Source organism: Euleptes europaea, chromosome 17, assembly GCF_029931775.1.
Source record: "Euleptes europaea isolate rEulEur1 chromosome 17, rEulEur1.hap1, whole genome shotgun sequence".
Lineage (NCBI taxonomy): Eukaryota > Metazoa > Chordata > Lepidosauria > Squamata > Sphaerodactylidae > Euleptes > Euleptes europaea.
The window spans coordinates 11,846,517-11,870,400 of NC_079328.1; the positions used below are offsets into that span (position 1 = coordinate 11,846,517).

Sequence of the window (23,884 nt, forward strand, 5' to 3'; positions counted from 1 at the left end):
GAAATAGATTGGGCCAAGATTGTCCCAAGAATGTTTGCCTTGGATACCCCAGGGATATTAATGAAGGGATATCTGCTGTGATACATTAACATTACCATCCTGAGTCCACTGAAACCAGTGGGCTTAAAGCCCAACAACACATAGAATTTTTGCATAAGTTGCCAAGAGGGACTGGCAACTCTCTGAGCTCTCTCAGCCCCACCTACCTCACAGGGTGTCTGTTGTGGGGAGAGGAAGGGAAGGAAATTGTAAGCCAGTTTGATTCTCCTTAAAATTTAGAGAAAATTGGCATATAAAAACCAACCCTTCTTTTTTGGGATCTGAGATGGGCCATTTCAGCTGCCAGAACTGAAGACATGCCATGGTCCTGATCTGCATTGGGTTCCTGCTGTGCTTTTACATAGGGGTTGCCACTGGGGCCTTGCAGCTGCACTATGGTTGGAGGTCCCCATGGTGAAATCGTAAAGCATAACATGTATTTTGGACCTTAGAAGGTTGTAAGTCTTCTTGGGATAGCACTGTAAAATGAGGCCCACCCTAAACAAGCAAATTGGCGGGGTTTTTTTTTGCAAAACATGTAGGGCTTCTTTCATAGAGTTGCCAGCCCCAGGTTGGGAAATTCCTGGAGATTTGGGGTGGTGGAGCCAGGGGGAAGCAGGGTTTGGGGAGTGTGAGGCCTCAGCCAAGTATAATGCCATACAGTCCTCCATCCAAAGCTGCCATTTTCTCCCAGGGAACTGATCTCTCTCATCTCGAGATCAGTTGTAATTCCAGGAAATCTACAGGCCACGCCTGGAAGTTAGCAACCCCGTTCATGGGACTTTTCAGCATGTGTATGCTAGAATTTCATTATTGGGTAATTGGAATTTTTTTTTAGTGTTATTCTGCTTGTGTTTGTGTTTTATTAGGGCAATGTATTTGAATGGGTTAGATTTTTTTAAGCTTGGATGAAGGCTAAGGCGCGACAGACATTTTAAAATAAATTAGATGAAATGAATGTGTGTAATGAAACTCCTGCTGATGCTCTTGATGCGCAAAAGCTGCTTCAGGAGAGTGCACTTGTCAGTAGAGAAGCATCATGCTTAAGGATCATTCCCTCCCCTCCTAATTCCTCCTCTCAAAGAGGCTTTTTTATAACAAAAGCAGATGTCAACGTTTTGTTATTTTTGTCTGCACGTAACAATTACCTGTGCCCTGAAACAGATTGCTTTCTGCTAGCTGCCTTATATTAGAAAATTTTATGCATTAGCAAAATAGAGAGCATAGTAAAGAGAGATAAAAAACATGTTTGGGTCTGTTTGGGTCTAAAAATTAAGCTGTGTTCTAAAATGTTCTCGAGAAATCTGGCTCTGGAGTTTACAAAGATCTGATAATGTAAAATATGCTATTAAGAAGAACAACAGTATGTTGCTAAAAATCTTCTTTGGGAGTCTGTTAACCCATGACAATGTCTACTTGAAAGAATTATTCTCTTTTGTTTGCAATTGGAACTTGCAAAGTACTCACATGTGCTTGTTGGAATAACTTGGGAACTATTTGGCACGTATAGAGAACCACAGCACTTCCTGGGTTTTTTAATCTGTAATGATCATGAGAGTCCCATGGCACAGAGTGGTAAGCTGCAGTACTGCAGTCCAAGCTCTGCTCATGACCTGAGTTCAATCCTGACGAAAGTCGGTTTCAGGTAGCCAGCTCAAGGTTGACTCAGCCTTCCATCCTTCTGAGGTCGGTAAAATGAGTACCATGCTTGCTGGGCATAAAGTGTAGAAGACTGGGGAAGGCAATGGCAAACCACCCCGTAAACGTAGTCTGCCTAGGAAATGCCGGGATGTGGCATCACCTCATGGGTCAGTAATGACCCGGTGCTTACACAGGGGACTACCTTTACCTTTAATGGTCATGAAATCATAGGTTGCCATAAGTTGGAAGCAACCTGACAGCACATAACACACAATACCTTCTCAGTAGCCATTCCATCTTTACAGTCCAGTCACACACCACATACCTTTCCATCCCTGATCGCGTACTTCCCCTTTGAGTACCGCTTGCTTTAACACAATATACATACAGAGACACACCATTCATACCATCTAGCAATTGATCACTGCTCTGATAGTGCTGTTTCCAGCATTGTCCTTCCTCCATACCCAAAAAACCCATACTTTCCTTTATTCCTGTTCTTTATGCTCGCGGACCAACAGATCAGGAGCAAAATGAATTCAATCAGTTCAGTAATAGAGAAATAACCAAACATACAGAAATACGAAATCTAAAATATACAACTAAAAGGAAGTATCATTAAAAACCATAGATAAGTGTTTTGCCATGGCGAAGGTTACGTTTGGATCAATATCAGTCATTAGCTTTGCAAGTGTCTCTTGCTTTAGAGCAGGTATCTACTTCTGGATGTATACTGTGATCCATTTATCTCTAGCAAGATCATTCTTTTTACCATCAATTAAAAAAATGCCCGATGGTGTCCAGGTTCCCTGATTTACAATCACAAAGTTGTTCAGAAAAAGGGATCCCTGAAAACCTACCTGCTAACTCCCCCAATGGTAATACATTTAGTCTGGCTTTGGAGAAAAGTATTCTATATTTGGGGACAGTTAAAACATTTACAATAACAGGTAGGAACCTTGGGAAAGGAAGGGCCAGATAGTACAAGGAGCATACCCTGGACACTCTGCAGCCAGTGCTCCATTTGTCAAGGTGCAACACTCTACAACTGACCAATTTACGTGTAGAGGGATATTCCATTTGCTTTAAAACCTCAAAACGCAAACTTACTCTCTGCAATCTATCATCAACTAATTTTTGCCATGAACTTTTAAAGCCATCTTTAACAAGTAAATGCAAATAGCACCCCTCTAGAGAATGAAGAATTTTCAATCTAAAAGTAAATGCTGCAACTCAAGCTTTAGTTTCCAAAGATGGTTCCGCAAATTCCCGATGAATTTCTGTGCCAGAGATACATGTTGGCAAGTTGGACAGGAATCATACTTCTCGTTACCTGTGCCAATAGCCGAGGTACGCCAAATAATAATAATGGGGCCACCTTAGCCTTAAACACCTGGATGTCAGCAGGTATATAATTGCCTTCTGAGGTCCAAAAGAATTTCAAGAAGGCTGTTGAGTGTACAGATGCTAGCTTCATGGCAGCAGTCATATGACCTGTCCAGGATATATTAGAAGAGGACACCCAGATAGCAAAATGTATCAACCTGCTCAATTAAGAAGCCATTCATATTCCAGGGGAAATGGTGAAATGGAACACCTTTACAAAATACTATAAACTTAGTCTTTTGATAATTTATATCTAAAGACTCTTGAGAACAATAAAATGCAAACACACTTAGTAGACGTTTTAAACCCACACAAGACCAACGTCTAGTAGTTAGTCAATGAAAGTAAGTGAAATCAATCCATATTATCTTTTAAAAAACATTTCTAGATACATTTTTAAAGATCCATGACCACATGCAGTTGGAATATTTTAAGTGGCTCACCTGTTTCTCAGACGTTCAACAGATTCTCCACCTGTTCCTGTCTCTGATGCATCTACCTGTCAGTGGCTAGTAGTTTCTCCATCCAGAACAAGGGACTGTGTATTTAAATGAACTCTGCATCCCTGTGAGCAGATATGAAAACAGAATGCTGTCAGAAAGTTAGGAGAAGCTGAGATGTGATATTGAGCGCAGAAAGAAGAGGGTATACATATTCCTCTTCAGGCTGTTTCTTCAGAAAAAATATGGCACCTAAGTACTTTCATTGGGGGTCACTTGTTAATTTTCTGAAATATTTGAATGGTACTCGTGAGCTTGGAAAGAGATGCTAAATAAATGTAGGAGCCTCAGTCTTAGCTGGAGAATCTTAATCTTAAGAAGTTGTACTAAGAGTGTTACAAAGAAAAGGAAAAAGGGGCAGAGGGCTTAGATAGGAAAAGGAGCCCAGAATAGATCTTCTTTTCAATCATAAGGACAGGAAGTTAATCAAAGGAAAGGTTGGGAGAGAGATGGTGAAGAGTATAACATGTACAGCTACTGTTGAGAGAGGTGTACAGATCTGAGCACCAGGAGACAGAAACCTGATATATTTTGTTTCCTAATGTCAGGGTTGGTAGTTTTGTGTCCAGAATTCACCCTTTGAATTTGAAATGTATTTTAATTGTGGATTATTTTTTGTCATTTGCAGAAGCTGAGGAGCTGTATCAGAAGAGAGTTCTAACCATTACCGGGATTTGTGTTGCGTTGCTTGTTGTGGGAATAGTGTGTGTGGTAGCTTACTGTAAAACCAAGTGAGTGATTTTTAATTAATATTCATCATCCGTTGAAAGCTGATGTCATTCTGACAGTTCTGATGCTTACTGACTAGGATCCTTCAACCAAGAGGGTGCGTTCAGAGCTCCTTCTTTCAGGGAAGGCAGCATAGCTGATGGTAGGAAGCCAAACCCATGTGATGCCAGCGTGGTGTAGTGGTTAAGAGCGGAGGACTCTAATCTGGTGAACCAGGTTCTATTCCCCACTCCTCCACATGAAGCTTGCTGGATGACCTTGGGCTACTCACAATTATCTCTGAATTCTCTCAGCCTCACCTACCTCACAAGGTGCCTGTTGCGGGGAGAGGAAGGGAAGGTGATGGTAAGCCTGTCTGAGATTCCTTAAAGGTAGAGAAAATTGGGGTATAGAAAAACCAACTCTTCTTCTGCTGCTGCTCTTGACCTGGAATTTGGACACTGGGCTTGCACATTACAGTTGCTTTCCATGTGCCTTGGGCTGACAACTCTGGGTTAGGAAATTCTGGAAGATTTGGGGGTGGAGCCTGTGGAGAGTGGAATTTGGGGAAGGGTGGGACCTTGATGGGCCATAATGTCATACAGTCCACGTTCCAAAGCTTCCATTTTCTCCAGGGCAGCTGATCTCTTTAGTCTTTAGATAAGTTATAACACTAGGAAATCTCTTGGCCCCACCAGGAGGTTGGCAACCATGTGCCCTACCACACAGCACAACTTCAGGTCTCATCCTCTTGTCCTCTCCCCCACACCCAAATAGTATTTAGTAAGGAAAAATAGGCACAGTGATTGCTTCTTGTGTTTCAGTACTCTGCTGTCTATTGTAGGTTGTTGCTTTCTGGGATTACAGAAATTTGCGATTTGATGACATCACTTCTTCCATTTTGCCTTGCTAAAGGATATGGAAAAGAAGGGGAGGGGATCACCCATCCTCAGCCCCTTAGCAGCTGTTGGAGCTGAAGTTGCATCTAGAGCGCGCCTGGAATTTGCCTACCTTTGCAGGATATCTTACTTTCCCCCTGGTGCTGGGGTTGCACAGTTAGCTGTGAACAAGTGTCCTAAATATCAAGGGTCACTATACATGTGACATTTATCCTCCACTGAGGATGTAGGAAATAGAGCACACATTTGTGTCTGTATACTGTCTCTAATCCAGGTGTCTTTGTCTAACAATAGCAAGGACTTTTTTTGTCTAGAGGTGTCTGCATTTCAGGATGACAAACTTTCTATTCTGATAACAGCCTTGTGAATTCCTTCAATCGTCAGTTAAAAATAGTGTTACAAACACACTAGAAACGGTTCAAGTCTTCTTCATTTAGATCTGGGAGAGGTATCCTGGGCTCTGAACTGGCAGATCCAAATGCCAGCTGTGCTCCAGTGGTGAATTTGGTCATGGAAACAGGTGGCATGATTGAGCCCTGAGTGAACCCCATCTGATTATGGACCAGGCTGTCTATCAGCTGGGTCACAGGTTCATGTAAAGAAGGGAAGCATCAAGACAATGATTATCGTTGCTACTGTCTATCAGTCACATTTGCACGGGAGGAAAGAGCCAGTGAAAAATTAAGCACAGTTTTTAGTATATGTGTGCTATGCCACACGGTCCTTTTATGAGCACACTTGTGAGTTAAGATCAAGCAGAGGTCTGGGTTTGGGGTTATTTTAGTTCCATGATCCCAAGCTTCGACATGAGGCAGGAAAAGGCCAGAGAGTTCAGTGCTTTGGCTACTTGGAATTGTATTCCGGTCATGAACGTGTTTACTTGGAAGTAAGTTCCATTGAGTAAATGAGATGCAGCTCCTCAGAATTGTGTGCAACAATGTCTGGCAGTCCCAGGGACCACTCGATGATTCAGTGTCCATGTCGTTTGAGCGTGAAACACATTGCAATATGAGAGGGAAAAATCTGTCATAAAAGGACACATGATTCCAGAGGGTAGCCATGTTGGCCTGTGGTAGACCAGTTAGTTTTGAGTCCAGTAGCACCTTAGAGACTGACAAGAGTTTCATGGTACAAGCTTTTGAGAGTCCAGAGCTCCCTTCATCAGACACAAGTAGGAATGGAGATTTCTTAGTCTCTATATCCCAGTCAGAAGGTGGGAGGGGTATTGTAAAGAATGCTTGTAAAGGACGCAGAGGTACCATATGTCAGGTTCTCCAGCCAACCTGGGCAATTCCCAAAAAGCCACTCACTTAGACAGCCAAGTCAGAAGCAGGTAAACTTTATTGTAGAAGCAACAGGTCAAGCTAAGGCAACTTGCAGTTTCAAAGCTGCTAATGAGAAGCCAGGCTACTAGGCATAATTTAAAAGCATGATTACATCACAGGTGCAGTTTCAAACGGCCTGGGAAATGACTCGATAACGGTGCTTGGCAGGAAGGAGGAAGACGGAGCCTAAACACGGCACTGCTCGTTAGCCGCTCAAGGCTAAAGCAAGGGAGGGGGGAATGGACAGGGAGTGGGAAGAACAGAGCAAATGAACATCAAAGTAAACGTGAACACTGGCCTAACTCATGTCAGGAGCCTGACTGCTTATACTGGTCAGCTCAAGCATGGCTAGGCAAGGACTCAGAAGACATTCAGCGAAGAACCAAAAGGCAATCAAAAGGCAACCTCTGACATTCTGCCCCCCTTAAGAGCCCCCTCCTCCATCCGAGCTCTGTTGGGGCTTTAGAGAGTAGGCACTGTAAAACTCATGAACCAGCCGAGGAGCTGCAACATGTGGAGTGGCCACCCACTCATCATGGGCCGGTCCCAGATGTTTCCACCGAACCAGATAAAACAGCTTTCCCCTTTTCAGTTTGGAATCCAGAATTTTAGACACTTCCAGATGTACCTCCCCCCACCACCACGGTAGGCTCTTCAGGCTCAGACTCAGGGTGGAAGTGGGGGGTGCCATATAGGGTTTGAGAAGACTGATATGAAACACTGGGTGTACCCCCCTGAGTGCTTTAGGAAGCGCTAGTTCTACTGTGACCTCGTTGATCACCCTAGTAATGGGATAGGGATCTACATACTTCTCACTGAGTTTCTTACTAGGACGTAAAGACCGCAGATTTTTTGTGGACAGATACACTTGATCCCCCACCTTTAGATCCCACCCTGGTGAACGATGTTTATCCGCTTGCTCCTTGTATTTGTTTTTTGCTCGTTCTAAATTTTTCTGGAGCCAAGGCCAGGTGGTTTGTACAACGTGTACCCAATGTTTGATTTCTCCTGTACCTTCCACCTCCAGGGTAAGGGCTGTGTTCCCGAAAGGCCCGAACTCTCTGCCATGCACCACCCGAAAAGGGCTAAACCCCGTAGACGAATGGGGAGCATTATTGTACGCATATTCAGCAAAGGGCAACAACTCAACCCAATTATCCTGATGGTAATTTACATAACATCGTAAATAACATTCAATTACAGCATTGACTTTTCCTGTTTGTCCATCCATTTGAGGGTGGTAAGCTGAAGACAGACCTTGTTCCACCCCCATCAATTTCAGGAAGGCTCTCCAAAATTGCGCCACAAATTGTGGCCCCCTGTCGGAAATTACCTTGCATGGCAACCCATGATATTTCATCACATGTGTAATGAACATATGTGCCAACTTTTGGGCAGAAGGTAAACCTGAACAGGGAACAAAATGTACTTGTTTGGAAAATAAGTCTGTCACCACCCACAACACTGTTTCCCCCCCGACTGGGAGGAAGGTTCGTAATAAAGTCCATGGCAATGACTTCCCAAGGAACAGACGGAACTTCTAAAGGTTTGAGGAGTCCAGGGGGCTTCCCCATGAGTTTTTTCGAGGTTGCGCAAGTGGGACAACTGCACACAAACAGATCCACATCCGCCCTCATTCCCGGCCACCAAAACTGACGCCGCAGCAAATGCAAAGATTTGACGAACCCAAAATGTCTGGCTGTTTTAGCCCCATGAACCATCTCCAAAACCTCCCTCCTAACAGTTTCAGGCACATAGAGCTGTTCTCCATGAAACCACAGGTCCCCTTGGGGGGTGAGGGCTTGGGTGACCATCTGGCTTCCTTCCTCCTGAAGCGTGGCTTCTCTCAGTTTCACCCGGAAAGCCTCCTGGAGTCCACTAGCCACGGCGGAGTCCTTCGCCCGGCTTTGAGCCCAGGTGGTCACAGCCAAACCCAAAACCTCCCCCTGCTGCTCTGGGATGAAGAGGGAATCAACAGGACGATCTATTTGACCACAGTACTGGGGAAGCCGGGACAATGCGTCAGCCAAAGAATTGTCTTTTCCTGGCACATGTTTTAATATAAACCGAAACTTGGCAAAGAATTGCGCCCAACGAACCTGTTTTGCGGACAGCTTTCTAGAGCCTTTAAGCGCCTCTAGATTTTTGTGGTCGGTCCAGACCTCAAAGGGGAACCTCAACCCCCTCCAGAAAATGCCTCCAGATCGTGAGGGCATGTTTCACAGTGGCCGCCTCTTTTTCCCAAATAGCCCAGTTAATTTCGGCCTGTGAAAACTTCTTTGAAAAGTAAGCGCACAGCTTTAAATGTCCATTCTCATCCTTTTGTAAAAGCCCCCCCCCATAGCAACATCAGAAGCGTCCACCTGCACAATAAAAGGTCTTTCAATCTGGATGTTGTAGCACTGGTTCTGACGTGAACAACTGTTTGAGCGTATCAAACGCCTGTTGGCATTCAGAAGACCATTGAAGCTGAGCGGACCGCAAAGCGGCTTCAGGTCCCTTCCCTTTCGTTCGTAGTAGGGTGGTGAGAGGCAAAGCAACTTGGGCAAAATCAGGAATGAAATTTCGATTAAAATTCGCAAACCCGAGAAATTGCTGTAACTGTTTGCTAGTAGTGGGAGCTTCCCACTCTACCATGGCCCGAACCTTTTCGGGATCCATCTCAAGCCCCTGTTGTGACACAATATAACCCAGAAAAGTTATAGATGGGTGATGGAAGTCACACTTGGACACCTTCGCATACAGTTCATGAGCGCGCAACCGTTTCAAAACTTCTTTGACTAGGGCCACATGTTCGTCCATAGTTTTCGTGTAAATTAAAATGTCATCCAAATAAACAATCACTCCTCTGAATAGCAAGTCATGTAACACTTCATTAATCATTTGCATGAACACACTAGGAGCCCCCATTAATCCGAACGGCATTACTAAGTACTCAAACATCCCAAAACAACTAGAGAAGGCGGTCTTATGTTCATCCCTTCCCTAATCCTGATACGATGGTAAGCGTCCACCAAGTCCAGCTTAGTAAAAATCTGGCCTTCTTTCAACTCATGCCACAAGGCCGCTTCACTTCGGGCCGGATCATCCTTGAACAGCGTGCCCGTAAACCCTTGTCGCCTGGGGCGAGTGTCCATGCCCGACATCCAGCCCCGTGGAGAATCCATCCAGGAGCTGAAGCGGGGGGGCTTGGGCTGCGCTCCAGAGCCAGAGCCACTCGTTTTTCCCCCCAGCTGCTTGGTCGGCTTGGAGTTAGGATCGCGCCGTCCGGGGTCTTTTCTGTCTTGTCCTCCTCCTTGCCATCTCCATTCCCCGCCATAGCCACCCGCACGTCGGGATGGGAGCGGAGACCGGAGCAAAGATGATTAGCAGCTTAATGTCAGGTTCTCCAGCCAACCTGGGCAATTCCCAAAAAGCCACTCATTCAGACAGCCAAGTCAGAAGCAGGTAAACTTTATTGTAGAAGCAACAGGTCAAGCTAAGGCAACTTGCAGTTTCAAAGCTGCTAATGAGGAGCCAGGCTACTAGGCATAACTTAAAAGCATGATTACATCACAGGTGCAGTTTCAAATGGCCTGGGAAATGACTCAATAACGGTGCTTGGCAAGAAGGAGGAAGACGGAGCCTAAACACGGCGCTGCTTGTTAGCCGCTCAAGGCCAAAGCAAGGGAGGGGGGAATATACAGGGAGTGGGAAGAACAGAGCAAATGAACATCAAAGTAAACATGTGAACACTGGCCTAACTCATGTCAGGAGCCTGACTGCTTATACGGGTCAGCCCAAGCATGGCTAGGCAAGGACTCAGAAGACATTCAGCGAAGAACCAAAAGGCAATCGAAAGGCAACCTCTGACACCATATTGATTGCATATTAATTGATCAGCTTGAATAGAGCAGAGGGGGAAATTAGCATCTGTAGCAAGATAAGATTCCATGGACTGCCAAAAAAACAAATCAGTGGGTTATAGATCAAATCAAGCCTGAACTGACCCTAGAAGCTAAAATGACTAAACTGAGGCTATCGTATTTTGGTCACGTCATGAGACGACAAGAGTCACTGGAAAAGACAGTCATGCTAGGAAAAGTTGAGGGCAGCAGGAAAAGAGGAAGACCCAACAAGAGATGGATTGACTCAATAAAGGAAGCCACAGCCTTCAATTTGTAAGATCTCAGCAAGGCTGTGAAAGATAGGACATTTTGGAGGACTTTCATTCATAGGGTCGCCATGAGTTGGAAGCGACGTGACGGCACTTAACACACACACACACACACACACACAGCAAGATAAGAATCCTCTGCCCCTTTTCAGCTGTGGGGGTCCATTGTTCTGTACTTGTGAATTAACTCAAGTTTAGCAATCTCTCATTGTAATTTTCCTTTGAAGTTTCTTTGTTTGAGGACTGCCACTCTTAGGTCAGCAATGGAATGACCTGGAAGATTAAAATGTTCTCCCACTGGTTTTTGGATTTATATCCATTTATTCTTTTGAGATGGAGTAACTGTATAAAGGAAGCCATGGCCCTCAGTTTGCAGGACCTGAGCAAGGCTGTTAACAGTAGGATGTTTCAGAGGACATTGATTCATAGGGTCGCCATGAGTCTGAAGCAACTTGACGGCACTTAACGCACAAACACATTCTTTTACGCGGGGACTCACCTGTTTGATGTCGAGAGTAGAAGGGTGTTGCAGACATTTGATGGCATATATAACATTGGAAGATGAACAAGAGAATGATCCTGAGTTGGTATCACAGGTATTGTTAGGTAGACGATGGATTGCTTGATGTAATTAGGATGGTGACTGGAGGCATGTAGATATGTTTGGCGATCAGTAGGGTTCCAGTATAAGGTGGTTTTTATGCTTCTGTTATGTATTGGTACAGTGGTGTCTAGAAAGTGTATTTCTTGCGTGGATTGGTTCATGGTCAGGTTGATGGTGGGGTGGAAGTTACTGAAGGCTTGGTGAAATTTCTCCAAAACCTGGAAACACTTGAGAGTTTATACCCTGAAACTCTTGTTGGCCATTAAGGTGAACATAAGAACATAAGAAAGGCTCTGCTGGATCAGACCAAGGCCCATCAAGTCCAGCAGTCTGTTCACACAGTGGCCAACCAGGTGCCTCTAGGAAGCCACTAACAAGACAAGTGCAGCAGCACCATCCTGCCTGTGTTCCACCGCACCCAAAATAATAGGCATGCTCCTCTGATACTAGAGAGAATAGGTATGCAGCATGACTAGTATCCATTCTAACTAACAGCCACGAATACCCCTCTCCTCCATGAATATGTCCACTCCCCTCTTAAAGCCCTCCAAGCTGGCAGCCATCACCACATCCTGGGGCAGGGAGTTCCACAATTTAACTGTGTGAAAAAATACTTTTATCTGTTTTGAATCTCTCACCCTCCAGCTTTAGCAGATGACCCCGTGTTCTAGTATTATGGGAGAGGGAGAAAAACTTCTCCCTGTCCACTCTCTCCATGCATAATTTTATAGACCTCTATCATGTCTCCCCTCAGCCGTGCTACTGGACCGGAATCTAAAAGGACACATGGAAATCATAAGAATTTGTTTTCAAGAAAACCAGTAGGAGCAGAGAGAAAGAGGGTTTCCTTCACTCTGGAGAAAATGGATCTCCCTACATCCATTGGGGAGCGAAGGCAATGGCAGTGCAGCCCCTCCAGGCAGGGATTCTGTGAAATTATCCTCACAGTTTCTCAATGGCCGTCACAAAAGAACCGAGGCTTGGAACTGTCTGTCACTGGGAAACCCTTTGAAATGCAAATCTGAAAATTGCTGTAATTGTATGTGCTAAATTTTATTGAAAGCATTCATTTAGTTGGGGAGCGATTTGCAGCTGAAAAGAGAAAATAATAAAAGTCTGCCTCAGGCAGATTTACGACAAGAATCTCCAAAATTCACAGTTCAGCATTCTAGACCATTTAAGAGCCAGAAGTAGATTTGCTTTGAATGAGTTATGAGTGAAATCCCTTCCTCTCCATTTGGAATGGGCCCAGTGCTGAGTTTCTTGGAGAATTCTCAGATAAAAGCTTGTTTTTCCCCCAGAGTTTGTTCATGGTGTTGGTGCCAGCAAGGAGCAGTTACCGCTCTGGGAACTGAAATGAAGAAAACTGAACTCTCTCTCTCTCTCTTCACACACACACACACACACACACACACACAGAGGGCAAAAACGCATGGTCACTTTAGCCTCCTTTATTCCCTGTTTCAGCCAGGATTCAGCCAGGATCGAACGCACGTTCGGTGAAACACATGCATTCGATCCTAGCTGAATCCTGGCTGAAACAGGGAATAAAGGAGGCTAAAGCGACCATGCGTTTTCGCCCACAGAGACACACATTATTTTTTTAAAAAGGAAGAAGATTTATTTTTTCCAAGGAGTTTTATGGGTTTTAAAAAACATATAAGTAATATTTGGGGACTGTTTTTTATTTTTTTTCCCTATGCACTAGCACTCCAAGAAATACTAATACACTGTAATGCAGTGATTTTTTAAAATGTTAGTTGAATTTGGAGGGGGGAGTATTTCACAGGAGAAACCATTCTTTCCTGTGTGGTTTTTCACTCTTGCAACAGCACATCTCTAGTGCAGAGGAAAATAATTTAGAATGTAAAACTAAAAGTATTACTAGGAGTCTAAAAACAGCAGCAAACTCTTCTGTCAAGAGTTGTTTGATACTTTAATTATTTCTACCAGTATTTGATATCATATGCTTATTTAAGAAATTAGCATGTTTATTACCAGTTGCAGTTGTCCAGATTTTAAAATCATGACTAATCAAGGATCAAAGCCTATAGAATTCAGTTTGAAAATTTTCTCTCCCTGTTCCACATTCCTCTGCTTGGCATAGGAGAGAAGTATAGCTGGGTACTTGGGCGAGCTGACCTTCAGGGTTCTGCCTTGTCTTTGCCTCTGCAGAACAGCTTGTGTTCCCAAGTGTAGTGCAAGAAATCTCTCAATTCCAATCTCCCAAGGCAAGCATGACCCAAGGCCCGGCATAATCATCCAACAGGGGACCCCCGTTTTCCTCAGCAGAAGAATGGGGCCGAAGGATCCCGTCTCAGTCAGCTTTTGGGTTTCCCACTTCTCTGAATTCCTTTTTGATCCAAAACAATGCAAGTTTAACCTGTGACCTTTCTCAATCTGCTTATTCTTCAGAAAACAGAGGAATCAAATGCATAATCATTTAAGGCAAAATATGTGTCCAGCTCATCAGAACAGGAACCTGGCCAATGGACCCAGCCACCCTCGGCTGGACCCTGAGGAAATTCAGATGGCGGATGTAAGTGGCTTTTGTTAATTCAGCATGGAGGGGAAAACTTCTCAGAAATCAGAGCGTTGGGAGAGGCAGAACACCCAGAGAAAGAGAGAAAGAAAAGCCATCCCTTCTCCTTCCTCTTCCCACTTTTCTGTTCCCTCTTTCCTTAACCCTGCATTTCTTTCCTTCCTCCCCCCTCTCTGGATTCAGTTCATTCTTCCTCTTTGGCTGCCTCCTCCTTGTCCATCTTCTGTTGGCTAGAATGAGGTGCCATGAAGAGGCCAATGAGCAGCCTTCAAAGAAGAAGAAGCGGCTTACAATCACCTTCTCTTCCCCTCCCCACAACAGACACCCTGTGAGGTAGGTGGGGCTGAGAAAGCTCTAAAAGAACTGTGACTAGCCCAAGGTCAGCCAGCTGGCTTCATGTGGAGGAGTGGAGAAACCAGCCCGGTTCACCAGATTAGCCTCCGCTGCTCATAAGGAGGAGTGGGGAATCAAACCCGGTTGTCCAGATTACTGTTGACCGCTCCAAACCACCGCTCTTAACCACTGCACCATGCTGGCTCTCAAGTTCCTAGAACATTTTTTCAGGATCAGAACCCTTCTCTGCTCTAATGCTTAGTTGTGGCATTCTCAGCTTTGCTACTGGGCCCCTGTAACCCAGAACAGGGAAAACGTACCCGGGGATTAGCCTTATGAGGCCTGAAGCACTTAAAATGATCATAATTGGTATTCCTGGTTGGTGTAATTGTTTTGGGAGTTCTGGGGCTGAAGGACTAAAATCCAAGACACACGGGCTGATCTGACCCGACTGACCCAATTATTACCTCTGAGAATGATAACTTGGGATTGTATCCTGAGATGCTGTTCTATTGGCTCACCAACGGCTCCTCCGATGGACCGGCTTTCCCATCTGTGAAGAAGAAGAGGGAGATTCCTCTCCCCACCTCTGCCAATTCCCCACACCATTCTTTCCAGTCCACTGACCAACAGGACCACAGTTTTGGGGGGCATAGGCTGCACTGGGGGGAGGATGTCTACACTAGCGTGGCGTAGTAATTAGGAGCTGTGGACTGTAATCTGGAGAACCGGGTTTGATTCCCCGCTCCTCCACATGAGTGGTGGATTCTAATCTGAAGAACCGGGTTGGTTTCCCTGCTCCTCCACATGAAGCATTCTGGGTGACCTTGGGCAGTCACAGTTCTCTCCGAACACTCTCAGCCCCACCTACCTCACAAGGTGTCTGTTGTGGGGAGAGGAAGGGAAGGCAATTGTAAGCTGGTTTGAGACCCCTTAAAGGCAGAGAAAATCGGGGTATAAAAACCAACTGTTTTTCTTCTTCTTCAGTGCAATTCTGTTTATGCTACAGGATCCGAGCAATAATGTAGTATGTTTATGACAATCCTATACTTAAATCACTGCTGTCCTCTTCAGATTAATGTGAGATCCCTATAACTCTTTCCCCAGTATATGTCTAAAAACGTCCCGGTGACTGAGCACGTCATACGAAGGGAGACAGAGACAACCTTTTCAGGGAGCCATTCCTGTTCGCCATCGCATCGCTGTTCCACAGGGACTCCGACTTCAAGCCAAAGGTGATGAAAACCACCACACCGCGGCTCCTCACAGTCTCTATCCGTCTGTGTCGATATCTCTGTGCATTTTCAGTGGTGTTCTGTGCTCTAGGGGCAGATGAAAACATCTCTCTTGGTCTTACCCCCAGCACCAAACAGCATCTTGGATCATTTATGCATGGGAGTTTTACCTGAGGTTCGTTGCTGGCTAGACCCACACTTTCCAGTTGGGAATCTCTGCACCAAGCTCTCTCCAAGCTCAAATCTTGTAATGCTGCTTTGTAATTGGCTTACTTCGCAGTGCTGCTTTGCAATTGGCTGTGAGAGAAACCAAGCTTGCATGCCCCGCACTTTGCCTTCTGCATGGGGATTTCACCCGGGCTTTGCTCAGGGAAGATGGAATAGTCGGGTTAACAGAGGAATGGGAAGACCCGGACATTGCGAGGGTTGGCAGCAAGGTGATCTCTAATGGAGGGAAAACTCATGCATTACTCCAAGGAACAACTGATTCAGACCAGTACCAAACGTTAGTGAAAGTGCCCATGCATAAATGACCTTGGAAACCCTCTTTGCAACGATGTAGGAATCTAGTTGCAGTAATGTCTGCCGGTGACTCTTTCCCCTGCTTGTACACATAAGGCCTTGAGTTCAAATCCCACCTTCCCACCCCCCACCCCCCGGTGCCAAAAGCTTGTAGGGGACTCCACTTTCCAGAGGGAGTGTTCCTCTGAGTGCTGGATGTTGGGGATGAAAAGCTAGGGACAGATATATTTTTAAAGGCCTGTAAGCACCATCCTCTTCAGCATGCTTTCCTTTTGGAGGTATATTTAGTTGTTTCCAGCGCAGGAATAGTGAGCTGCTGTCCTGCATTCTTTGGGAGTTTCATGAATCCTTTTATTGTAAATTGACTGCTGTTTTCCTTGTGGGTTTTGGCCCTGTTTATGCTCACATCCACTCTGGGCTGCAAGGAAAAGGTGGAGAGAAAAGGTGCCTTCCTCCCAGGGCCTTGCTCCCAGGTGCCTTGCTCCCAGGTGCCTTGCTCCCACTATGGCTCCCAGGGATTGGAAGCCAACTCTTCCTTTCCTGAGCTACCATGCTGGCTCTCCAGAAGCCAGCCCAGATTTCAAGAGGCACTGGAAAGGGTATGCAAGAATCCCTTGGTCAGGAATTTAGAAGGGGTGGCACAGAGTTGTAAGTTGCAGTACTGCCGTCAAAAGCTCTGCTCATGACCTGAGTTTGATCCCGATGGAAGTCGGTTTCAGTTTTTGAGGGGCGTGCTAGAGTGTCCCTCTCACCTCCAGGGTAAACCCAGAAGGGACATTATTTCGCCGCATGCTGCTGTGCTTGCGGATGGATCGCCCCCTTTCAGCTGGCCTGCTTCCCCCCGCCGACCAGGTGAGGGCCAGCGTGCAGGCCTGTTAATTGGCGGGCAATTGCCTGCTATTAACAGGTGAATGGGAACCCTTCGCAGGAGGCGGAGCCAGACACAAAATTGCCACAGCTTAACTTCAGTTATTTAGTTCAGATCTTGTGCTGTGGTGGCAGCTGCTGCCAAAGCAACATTTTTTAAAATCTGCATGGCCAGTTAAATCTCCAGGGGGCATTTTTCATGGTAGATTTTGCTTCTGTTTGCCACGGACTAAAAAAACCCACAATTGAAATGTTTTTTTCATGGCCGCGATTTATCCCCGTCAATTATCTGTAGTTTTGGTTTTTCATGGGAACAAAGTACGCTGTATTTGACAACGGTTTGGTCTGTCCCTTTTGCAGGAGGCCGCCCCTTCCAACAGGCTCATTGTTTATGCCTGCCCCCAGCTCCGCCCCAACCCACCCAGCAGATTACCTCGTGCGGTTCACCAGCCCCAGCGCAAAAAACAAGCACCAGTCCCTCTGGTCTCCTCCATATTTCTTCCACCCTCGCTCGGTTCTGCTTTTGGAACAGTCAGATTCCAAATTTGCGGGGGGGGGGGGGGCAAGGCAGAGCTTTCCTCAAAGCTTCCCTCTATTTTCTATAGGTGTGGAACCCATTGCCCTTTAATGATAGACAGGATTGGGGGGGGCAGGGAATCCATGTGCCCAGAGAAGTGTTTAGCTGAAAGTGGGAATGGGGGGGGGAAAGAGGAAAGAAGGCCCCTGGATTGCGTGCCGGCCATGATCCGGCCACATTGCATCGTGAGAGACAGGAGGGCTCCTAGCTTGCGCACCAGCCCCGATCCAGCCAGTGTGCATGGCGGGGGGGGGAGGAAAGAAGGCCCCTGGATCGCGCGCCGGCCATGATCCAGCCACATTGCATCGTGAGAGACAGGAGGGCTCCTAGCTTGCACACCAGCCCCGATCCAGCCAGTGTGTATGGCGGGGGGGAGAGGAAAGAAAGCCCCTGGATTGCGCGCCGGCCATGATCCGGCCACATTGCATCATGAGAGACAGGAGGGCTCCTAGCTTACGCACCAGCCCCGATCCAGCCAGTGTGCATGGCGGGGGGTGGAGAGGAAAGAAGGCCTCTGGATTGTGCGCCGGCCATGATCCGGCCACAGTGCATCGAGAGAGAGGAGGGAGATAAGAGCAGGCTGGCCGCCACTCTTCAGAAGAGTGATGGGAGGGAGTTTTGCCTTGGGTTTTCCGCTCTCAGGATGCACATTTTTCCCATCCGAATTCTCAAAAATCCCCCCTCCCCGGTGGGGTAGAGGGGCCAACAGCCCCTTCCCTTGAACATCCCCCCCCACGGGTCCAGCTGCCCTAGACTGAGCTGCCACCACCCCCAGCGCGCGAGGAGCACATGGCGTGGCCCCGTCGGTCTCCCCCTGGAGCCGTCCGTCCGATGTCCCCCTGGGCTTGGAGGTGTGGGCCCAGCTCCAAGGCCCAACCCGGGCGAGGGGCGGGGAAGGCGTGCGGGGACGGAGGGAGAGAAGTGCCAGGATTCTAGGCAGGCAGGCAGGCAGGCAGCAAAAGGGGCGGTATTCTTGTCTGAGCGTGAAACTCCCCCAGCCAATCACCGTTCTTGGGGGAGGAGAAAGGAGACGTCCCGGGGAGCGAAGCAAACATTTTTTCATGGGCATCCGAGCAGCAAAACACGCGTCCACAGGAAAGATAGTCTCAAAAGTGGTTTGGATTGCCTCTCTTTTAATGCGGCTTGTTTTGCTCAGTGGGGGAAAATACAGATCTGCAGTGAATAACCAAAATTTGACTCCGACGCAAATCATTGTCGAAACAGAAGCAAATCTCCATGAAGAATACCCCCAGTAGTCAACCAGAAACCTTGCTGGCCCTTCTTGGCCCCATCCACTTACTAAAAACACTTGGTGGGTGCCAGAAAAGGTGTCAGCAAGCACTGCTGTCCACATTGGGGACCCCTGGGTTAGGTGGTGATAAACAGCTTCCCAGGCAGGATGAGCACAACATCCCCTCCCACTAGGGTTGCCAAGTGCCAGGTGGTGGCAGGCAAACCCCTGCCAATCCACCTGGCTGCCCGGCAACCAGCTGAGGGTCGGCGGGCAATGTGTGCACGCACACCTGCCCACAGCGCCACGTCACTTCCGGTTTACACCCAGAAGTGCCGCATCGCAAGGGACTGTTTACCACTCAGACTCCCAGTTTGAGTGGTAAAAGGCCCCTTGCGATGCATTTACACCCAGAAGTGCAGCATCGCAACGGGCCTTTTACCACTCAAACTCCCAGTAAAGGCCCTCGCGATGCAGCTGGGTGTAAACTGGAAGTGACGCAATTGCGTTGGCGCACCCGTGCGCGCACAATCTTGCCTCACCTCTGCCCCAAAAACCTCCCGGCAGAGGAGAGAGGGGGCCTGGCAACCCTACCTCTCCCGCCAAACTATGAGATAGATCCCAGCTATCTCCTGACTTGTGCGTGTGTGTGTGTGTGTGTGTGCGCGCGCGTGTGTGAATTACTCTGGGATTGCGATCTGTGAATGTCAACACTTCAGCAAATTTCACCAACCAACATTCACTGTAGCATTGATGTGTCTCAGCGCCATTCCCCTCACGCAGACAAATGTGACGTTCTTTCATGAGCTGTACTGACAGGGCTGAGCCTCGCCAGTGATTTCCCTTCACCTCATCATCGGCAGCCATGCAGTCAAGAGCTCTTGAATGCCTTTCAGTTTTCTTCAGAGGCTGTGCCACCAAACCCCACTCCTGCAACCCGTGGGGACCCCTCCCCCCACATGCAAATGTTATTGCTGGGGATCCTATGTAGCGGCCACCCCTTCTTAAGAAAACTGGAAGGTTTCTGGATCCAGGCCACCCTGAGGGAGCTGGGAAGAGCAGACCGCATCCGGTCAAAGTGCCTGGCAAATCACCGTTTGTTGTTTGGCTCGGTTCACAGACACGAAAGCCACACTTGGAGCATGGAACGGACGGAAAGCCTGACCTCGGATTGCCAGTCGGGGATCATGTTATCTTCCGTGGGGACCAGCAAGTGCAACAGCCCTGCCTGTGTGGAGGCCCGTGCGCGGCGGGAAGCCACCTTCTGCGTGGAGGACCAGCGGAGGCCAATGACCCAGTACAGAGACTCGGTGGACTCCCTTCGAGACTCGCCGCACAGCGAGAGGTCTGCTTCCCTTGTCAATGGAAGGGGGGGGTTTGCAGTGCCAAGCTAGAGAAAAGCCCCCTCCTGCACAAGTCAGTTCCAGTCTCTGTAAGGACATCAGTGGGAGCAAAGTGACGAGGGGAACGGCAAGAGGATCGATGTAGCCGATTAGGCAAGGGGTTGAAGGAACCGGGTATGTTTAGCCTGCAGAGGAGACATCTGAGAGGTGACATGATCACCATCTTCATGTACTTGAAGGGCTGTCATATACAGGATGGTGCCGAGTTGTTTTCTGTTGCCCCAGAAGGTCGGACCAGGACCAACAGGTTGAAATTAAATCAAAAGAGTTTCCATCTAGACATTAGGGTCATCTAGTCCAACCCCCTGCACAATGCAGGAAATTCACAACTACCTCCACTCCACTCCCCCATTGACCCCTGCTCTATGCCCAGAGGAAGGGGAAAAAAACCTCCACAATCCCTGGCTTATCTGGCCTGGAGGAAAATTGCTTCCTGACCACAACATAGCAATTGGCATTGCCCTGGGCATGTAAGAAGATCCAAGAACTGATGCAGCCCTTCCTGCCCTCCCTCTCATGATCCACCTAAGTTCACAGAATCAGTATTGCTGACAATTGGCATCTAGCCTCTGCTTAAAAATTTCCAAAGAAGGAGAGCCCATCACCTCCCATGGAAGCCTGTTCTACTCAGGAACTCCTTTAACAGTTAGGAAGTTCTTTGTCATGTTTAGCCAAAAACTCTTTTGATTTAATTTCAACCCAGTGGTTCTGGCCCAATCTTCTGGGGCAACAGAAAACAACTCTGCACCATCCTCCATATGATAGCTCTTCAAGTACTTGAAGATGGTTATCATATCACCTCTCAGTCGTCTCCTCTCCAGGCTAAACATACCCAGCTCCATCAATCTTTCGTCATAGGACTTGGTCTCCAGACCCTTAACCATCTTTGTTGCCTTCCTCTGGACATGTTCCATCCTTGTTAAACTGTGGTGCTCAAAACTGAGCACTGTACTCCAAGAGAGGTCTAACCATAGCGTAGTAAAGCAATACTATCACTTCACGTGATCTGGATGCTACGCTGCATTGATACAGCCCAAACTAGCATTTGCCCTTTTAGCTGCTGCATCACGCTGCTGACTCATGTTCAGTGTTTGGTCTACTAAGACCCCTAGATCCTTTTCACACACACTACTCCCCCATCTTATAATTATGCATTTTATTTTTCCTATCTAATTTTGTTAGTTTTAGCCCCGTTTTCCAGCTTGTTGAGATCATCCTGTATCTTGACTCTGTCTTCTACTGTATTTGCTACCCCTCCCAATAGTATTATCTGCAGATTTAAGTAGCATCCCCTCCATCCCTTCATCCAAGTTATTTATAAAGATGTTGAACAACCAGGGCCTAGGACAGATCCCTGAGGCACTCCATTTGTCACTCCTCTCTAAGAGCATGAGGAACCATTAACAAGCATTCTTTGGGTGTGATCTGCTAACCATCATGACTATGATGTTGTTTGATTTCCTATTGTGTGCTTGCATGCGTTCCATGCCCAGTGGGCATAGAGACCACCAAGATGGTATATGTTCAGAAAACATTTGTTAGTACAGTTTTTATAACTAATATGATTTGGGATGGGGGCAGGAATAACAACCATCAGAAATCTACAGATTTTATCATTTTTCTGACACCTGTCTTGTCTAGCATAGAGTTTATGGAGATCAGAGGGAGAAGGGAGAATGAGTAGGTAGATAATGTAACTGACAAGGATGTTTTCCAATCAGCAGAGTTACGCATAGATCTTGCCAGTGAAGATGCCTGCACTGATAGATCTATCCTTCCGAAGTGTTTCTTTTATAACATGCCACTGGCTTGGGGAGTACTTGAAGGTTCTATAAGCGGTAGATCCTGGATGCTTGCCCTTTTGTTCTCTGGTGCTGCTCCCACTAGTCACTGGCTTGCACACCATGGCATTTGAGCCATGTTGCATCCTGGGTGTGGGATGCCTCGCTTATGCCTCCTTCACCACTTGTAGTGCTGCAGACTGGCAGCTGAATAAAAGCAATGGCCCTCCCTCCAGAGGCCAGGTTGCATCTTGCCTCTTCCTGCAATAATGTGCGTACACTGTGAGACCGTAAGGAATTCCACAGGGCCTACAAGATGGAGTTATTCCACCAGGCCTACGGTTGAGGTCAGCTATGATTTTTCCATCAACGCTGGCCTCCCTACCCCACCCTTTTCTGTTGTTGCCATCTGAATTTAATTGCTATTACGTGGGGGTGGGGCTCTGACCGCCCGCAGGCCCTGCTGCGGCCTCTGTGCCACAATAAGTGTGCCAGATGCCCTGATGCTTGATATTTTCATGGTTGTATGGGGTCGTCTATTTGTGAGCATTGTTTTAATATGATTTATTGTGATTTTGTTGTATTTGTGTTTTAAGAATGTATGAGCCGCCCTGAGCCCGGATTTTTCTGGGGAGGGCAGGATACAAGTTTAATAAAATAAATAAAATTAAAATAAATTGATAACCCCAGGATAGCAACGGATAGACTCATAGCCAAACTGGACAAGGTGGGACAGTTTGTGACCAGAACCTGAGATCACGCAACGCTTTAAATTTGCTTTAATTGTCTAGAGGGGGATCCCTTTGACCTAGATACAATCTCCTTGACCTAGGAATCTTTCTAACGTCCTTGAACTTACTTCCATCTCACAGTTATCAAAAATATCTTAGCAAAGAGAACAGTAGTTCTTGATAAGGGGTTCCATTGGCAAAAACAAAGAGAGTCAGGATTTAACATTTGTATTGAGCTATACAATTTCTTCATGCTAAACTAAAGGCTTTGGGTCAGATCTGAAGTTGACTCTTATGCTGTCTTTTCCTCTTCTAGGTACGTATCTGCCTTGACAACGCCAGCCCGCCTGTCCCCCGTTGACTTCCATTGTTCCACATCAGCCCACATGCCCACCTTTGAGATCACCTCTCCGAACTCGGCACATGCAGTCTCGTTACCCCCTGCGGCATCCATTAGCTTCCAGGTGGAAGAGCAGCAGCCATTGCTCAGAAGGTACCAGGTCCCTTTCCAAGAAATGCAGAGATACGATAGTTACTACCAAAGAAGCAACTACCTGAACGAGAGCACAGGGAGCTTGCCCTCCAGCCCCTTCCGTATCACAGAGGACGACGAGTACGAGACGACGCAAGAGTACATCACCGCACTAGAACATCCAAAGAGAATAGGCAGCAGCAACAGGCGGTGGAAGAGATCAAAACTCAACGGACATCTGTCGCACAGGGGCAAAATGCTCAGAGACTCCTTTTCGGTGAGCAGTGCCTCTTACAGTGAATCTGACGAGGAGCTGGTAGCAGAGAGCACCCCTTTCTTAAGTATTCGGAACACTGAAGCGATGGACACAGACTCACCCCCCCTGTATCGTCCAGCAGAGAGCAGGACTTACTATTCCTTCGACAGATGCAGCGCGCAGGGAGACAGCCGCCTCTCACACCCCACCAGGTCCAGCCAAGACACGGCACCACCTTAGAGCCCCCCAGACACTTCCTCGTAGGCACTCCCAGGAACACACCAGAGCCAAGGAGGACAAAACGAACAGAACAGACAAATTTTTATTTTATATAAAAGAGGAAAAAATATAACAAATGAAATGTTTTATTTTCATTTTAGCAATGGTGTCTTATAATAGCTAATGGCAAAGACCGTTTTATAAGGAATCTCTATTTATATGGAACATCTTGATTTACAGCTTCTGAGAAAAGAAGAAATCAACAAAAAAAAATTAAAAAAGATGGGCCAATTTTTGACTATTTTCAAATCATTAAAAAAAATATCGTGGTGCCTTTTTGCTGTATGGTAATGCCAGAGTCCACTCTAAAGATTATGTTTAAGCATCCTTGAGGTCATAGGTTTTATGTTCAGGACAACTTGTTATGGAATATTTTAATGGGCACTTTTCCATTTGA

General features: G+C 46.8%; 1 protein-coding gene across 1 annotated transcript in view; it reads left to right on the forward strand.

Moving 5' to 3' along the window:
- The window catches only part of NRG2 (neuregulin 2), a 214,362-nt gene extending 190,912 nt beyond the window's left edge, over positions 1–23,450 (forward strand). Inside the window, exons 7-11 of the mRNA XM_056862284.1 lie at positions 4,195–4,297; positions 13,674–13,797; positions 15,241–15,368; positions 19,686–19,910; positions 22,797–23,450. Of these exons, the coding sequence (XP_056718262.1) occupies positions 4,195–4,297; positions 13,674–13,797; positions 15,241–15,368; positions 19,686–19,910; positions 22,797–23,448 (1,232 nt within the window). The 3' untranslated portion in view covers positions 23,449–23,450. The remainder of the gene's footprint in view (positions 1–4,194; positions 4,298–13,673; positions 13,798–15,240; positions 15,369–19,685; positions 19,911–22,796) is intronic.
- The last annotated feature ends 434 nt before the right edge of the window (positions 23,451–23,884 follow it).